This window comes from Plasmodium reichenowi, chromosome 14 (genome assembly GCF_001601855.1).
Source record: "Plasmodium reichenowi strain SY57 chromosome 14, whole genome shotgun sequence".
In the NCBI taxonomy this organism is placed as follows: domain Eukaryota; phylum Apicomplexa; class Aconoidasida; order Haemosporida; family Plasmodiidae; genus Plasmodium; species Plasmodium reichenowi.
In genome coordinates, this window is record NC_033659.1 from 1,318,558 (window position 1) to 1,324,148 (window position 5,591).

A 5,591-nucleotide genomic window follows, 5' to 3' on the forward strand; every position below is an offset into this window, starting at 1 on the left:
TTTTTTATGATATAATATAAAAAGAACTTATATCCATTGATAGAAAAGAAAATGCGAAATATATACTTAAAAAAATATGTAGGGAAAAAATAAAAAAAAAGAAAATGAAAAAATGAGTAAATATACTTATATAATACTTTTTATTATTATATGTTATAGTATATTTATAATATGTGTTAATAAAATAAAATGAATATGTCCTTAAAAGATGGAAAACCCTTTTGTTTTGAAATATAAGGATGACCAACTATTAGAACATATATTGATCAATTTTATATATAAAAAGAAGGGTTGTCTAAAAAATATTTTTATTAACAATGGAAATGAGAAGGATTTATTTTTTGAACCAAATATATTTCATTATATATATAGTTATTTATTTAAAACGTCCAAAATAAAAAAAAGAAGAATTAAAAAAAATGATTCATATTTGTTGAGTAATAAAAGAACAAAAAAATTATTATATTTAGATTGTTCCAAAAATAATTACCAAAGGAAGAGAAACATTCATATTGGAAAAGTAAAAAGAAGAGGAATATATAATAACATCCCTTCAAGTTTTTATAAATTATTTAGAAATAAGAAAAAAATGAAATACATTCAGTCTTTATATGTAATAATTAAAAAACTGTTTTTAATCATTATGAATAAAAAAGGAAATTTTAATCCTACCATAAGATATCTTTTTTTGTTAAAAAATTTGATGAATATATTTTATAAATATTTTTCAATATATATAATAAGATGTGTTTACATAAAATATAACAATAATAATAATAATAATAATAATAATAATAATGATATTATTATTAAAAGTTATAATAGTTATAGAAAGAAATGCTCAATAAAAAATTTTTTGTTTTTATATTTTAAGAATATGAAGAGTCCTATTAAATTGACAGATGAATATATTTTTATGAAAAATTATTTATTATTTATATTTATTATAAATGAAATGTTTTATATATATATTTGGTTATTATATGTATGTTTACATAAATATACATATGATACCAAAAAAATATATCTCCTCTTAAAAATTATAGGTGATGATAATTATGGTTCTTTCATATTTTCTTATAAACAAATATGTACTTGTAAAAGAAAAAACACAAGAGATATTTCATTTTTTTTATTTTTATTAAGAAAAAATTATATGAAGGAGAGAAAAAAATTAAAATATAAAAATTATAAACGTATTATTTGTTTTGCTTGGATTTACAAAATAATCAAAAATATACACTTTTTCGTTAGTTTATATAAGGTTATATGTTATGAAGAAGAGTATACTGTTTCTCTTACAATGTATCGGAAATATATATTGCTACTTTTTATTTTAAAGATTTTTAAAATAATCAAAATTTATAGTTTCCAAAGTACTCATCCTTTTTTTTTTACAACAGTCAAAAGGAAAGATATCTTAAATAATAAGAATTATAATTATTATTATAATAATAAGAGTATGATAAAAAGGAAATATTATTTAAAGGTATTACATATTTTTCATATAATATATGAACAATTTATATTTCTTCTTTCAAAAAAAAAATTATATCTATATTTTGAGTTGTTTTTTATTCTTAATAGTAAACGTTATAATAAAAAGGAAGAAAATAAATCTTATAGATTTTCTCGTACTATTATATATAATATAATAAATAATAATAATTATTATAATTATACAAATGTTAATATTGTGAATAGAACATATGATAAAAATAATTTGAAGAATAAACAAAAGAAGTATACCATACTTTTGTTATATTTATATTATAAAATATACGAGCATTTCCTTGAATTATACAAAAAAGATAATGAATGGTATCCAAAAAAAGAGAAAGACAATTATTATATTATGAAATGTATGAAATGTATAAAATGTATAAAATGTATGAAATGTATAAAATGTATGAAATGCATAAAATGTATGAAATATAAAAAAAATATGTTCTTATTATCTCAAAAAAATTCATTTTTTGTACATTTGATTAATAAATATTTTGTCTTATTTATATTATTATATTCGATGAATCGAAAAACTAATATTACACTACATTTTATAAAGACTTATATACAAATCCTTTTTTTAATATCCCAAAGGAAGAATTTATTTGTACAATTCTATTTTTATAAAATAAATTTGTTAACATATTTTTTATATTGCATTAATCAAATTATCATATCCAAACAAAATAACTACCCTAATTATTGTATTGAACTAAAAAAACAGACAAAGCAAAATTATAACATTCTAGGGTTGTATGAAAAAGAAAAAAATAATTCACATATTACATATGATAAAAAAAGTACAACTTTAGGAATACCTTCTTTGAAGTTAAAAAGGATTCAAGATATGTTACAAAAAAAAAGTAATGTAAAAGAAAATAATCATAAAGTATATTATTATAAAAATAAAAAAAAAAAGTTTTTTTTTTTAAAAACGATTTTTAAATGTACACATTGTATTTTCTCTTTTAAGAGGAATATCATATATCCAACTTTATTTTCTACCAAAATGGTTGTCGATTATTTAAACAAAAATGTAAGAGAAAAAAAAAAAAAAAAAAAAAAAAAAAAATATTATACTCATTATATTTTAAATACAAGAAAAAAAAAAATGAAAACTCCCTTGTGTATGAACCATTCCAACCTTCATATGAATGAAGAAAAAATCGTTTCATCTTTTTTTTCTACACAAATAAATGATGATGTTATATTTGAATGGATTATATATCTTATATTTTCTTTAATAACATCTTATAATAAAAAGGACGTCAATTTTCTGTATTTCAATGAAAATTATTATGATGATAATTATCATAATAACATATTATATAGTAAGTTAGAGAAAAAATTATTTACATCACAAAAATTAAAAATAATTATATATAAACATATTAAAACATTGCACGATAATTTCTCGTTTTTCAAAGATTTCAAAAAGGTAGAAGATGTAAACATTATGAACATTGTACAAGCTTTTATTTTTATGAATAAAAAAATAAAAAATAAGATAAAAAACAGAATTAAGAACATAATAAATAATAAAAGTAATGTACATTTACATATATTATATAATTTATCCATAATTATTTACAACAAATCAAAATTCTGCAAACATTTTATTATTCAAAAAAAAGTAGGACAAGGGGCCTACGGGAAAATATATCTATGTCATTATCCTTCGAATATAAAAACAAAACAGAATACCTGTGTTGTAAAATTTATAGATATTCCAGAAAATATGAACCAGAATTATATATTCAGAAATATATATAATGAAATAAAGGCACTAGTAATTTTAAATAAAGTATATAATAATATAAAAAATAATAAGATAGGTAATTATGGACTTATATTAAATGATGATGATAAGAAATGTGATTTCTCATATTACATATTAATGCATTATTATATATCTAGCTTAAAAGAATTAATAAATAAACAACATGATAATTATATGAAACAATTAAAAAGGGTACAATTAAAAAATGTAGTTAATGGATTTGTATCTTTCGAAAATATAAATGATATAAAAAAAAAAGTATATTCTTTATATATAATCAAAAAAAAAAAAAAAAAAAAAAAAAAATATATATATATATATTTATCTAATAATAAACCTTATATATTTAATAAATCATATTTCTATCATATAAACATGTGTAAACACAAATATAGAATCCTATATTATCTTTTATTAAAAAAAATATCCAATATAAAATGTATAAAATATACATATGTTTTATTTATTCTACACCTTTTTATTCAAATAATGGACAAATTGAAAAATATACATAAAAAAGGAATTGCTCATTTTGACCTTAACACAAATAATATTATGATAAATTATAATAAGAAATTTTTATTAGATTCTTTTATTTCTACTAATACAGATTATATATATCATCATAAAGATCAAATGATCAGGAATAAACCTATTCTTACCATAAACAATATAAACAAGCAACATATGAATCATATATATAATGAACCAATAAAAAAATGTAAACATGATAATCAACATTTATACGTACCTTCGATTAATATATACGATTTTGGAGAATGTAAATTTTTTTTTAACAATACTGATTTTATCTTTTTAAGAAAAAATAGAGGAAATGAAATTTCTTCTGCACCTGAACTTTTGATTAATACTCATAAAAATATAAATAAATATAAATCTAATCCATACCATAACAAAAGAATAAAGATTAAGAATAAAATAAATAATATAATTCAAAATAACATAAATCATATTAAGAAATGTAAAATATTTATTAAATGTAAGGAAAAACAAAAAAGGAAATTACTCTTTTATGTCTTTTACAAACAAAAAAAAAAAAAATCTACATATCCATTTAATTATGTACAACATTTAATCTTTAAGATGAAAACAAAATTAAAAAATTTATATATTTTAAAAAAAAAAAAAAAAAAAATCTTTTCGACTGATATATGGTTACTTGGATTATTATTATATGAAATGATAACAAAAAAACAAGTATTCAATCTATCTAACTTTTTATATATAAAATTATATAAAAGAAAAGATTTACTTAACAATATTATAAATAATAATATAGATCAACATTTTAAGTATATAAAAGATTTATTATATAATACAATCAATTTTAATATAAAAAACAGAAAATCCTTAAACGATTTAAGAAGACAAACATATGCCTTGTATAATTTATACATGAATATATTAAGGAAGCACCAAACTGTATTGCAAATCTTAAATCAAGTTGAATAAATAAAAAAAAAAAAAAAAAAATGAACCAAATCAATTTATTACATGCGACTCTATATTTATAGTAATGTATTTAGACACTTTGCTTAATATTTTGATTAATTCATGTTATATGATGCTTATATTGTTTGTCTATACAATTATTTATATAACAAGGGAAACAATCAAGTGTTCTACGTTATACATTTTTCTTTATTTAATCTGAATCGATTAAGAGGAGATCTAACAAAAAAATAAAATGGAAGATATAAAAAAGTATACATATACATATACATATACATGATATGTATGTATTTACACATGTATGTATGTGTGTATGTATTTATTTATTTATTAATATTTTTATGTACCGTCCAATTTATCGATCTTTTCCTTTTTTTTAATTTCCTCCACCATGTGGTCACAAATGTATTCCGCCAAGGAAGAATAATTCTCAAGACTATCAAAAAAAAAAAAAAAAAAAAAAAAAAAAATATACATATATATTTATATATATATATTTATTTATATTTTATCAACATATTTGTTTATACGACTTTGTAATATTATAAATGTTGGAAAAAAAGGTAACTATTCCTTCAGAAAGATAGAGAACGTGAGTAGACCATTTATCCATATGATCAAAAATATGCGTTGAGTATATAACAATGCTATTATATTTTATGCATTCTTTCTTTAAAAATCTAATAAATACATAACGAAAGCAAAATAAGGTAAGAACATTTGATATAAATATATATATATATATATATATATATAATTAGAACTTTTACATATACATATATATATATATATTTTTTTTTTTTTTTTTTTTTTTTTTTTTTTTTTTTTTTTT

The 5,591-nt window shown here is 17.9% G+C and overlaps 2 protein-coding genes across 2 annotated transcripts in view; one reads left to right on the forward strand and one right to left on the reverse strand.

Annotated features, from left to right (window-relative positions):
* Nucleotides 1-208: 208 nt before the first annotated feature.
* PRSY57_1433200 (protein kinase, putative) lies at nt 209-4,759 on the forward strand (the record flags this gene model as incomplete). The annotated part of the gene is made up of 1 exon (XM_012909931.2): nt 209-4,759. One exon carries the CDS (start codon nt 209-211, stop codon nt 4,757-4,759), a length of 4,551 nt encoding a protein of 1,516 aa, XP_012765385.2.
* Nucleotides 4,760-4,952: 193 nt separating this feature from the next.
* Nucleotides 4,953-5,591, reverse strand: part of PRSY57_1433300 (ABC transporter, putative) — a gene marked incomplete at both ends in the record, with an annotated part of 1,744 nt that continues 1,105 nt past the window's right edge. The window contains 3 exons of the mRNA XM_012909932.2: nt 4,953-4,978; nt 5,107-5,195; nt 5,293-5,439. Of these exons, the coding sequence (XP_012765386.2) occupies nt 4,953-4,978; nt 5,107-5,195; nt 5,293-5,439 (262 nt within the window). The remainder of the gene's footprint in view (nt 4,979-5,106; nt 5,196-5,292; nt 5,440-5,591) is intronic.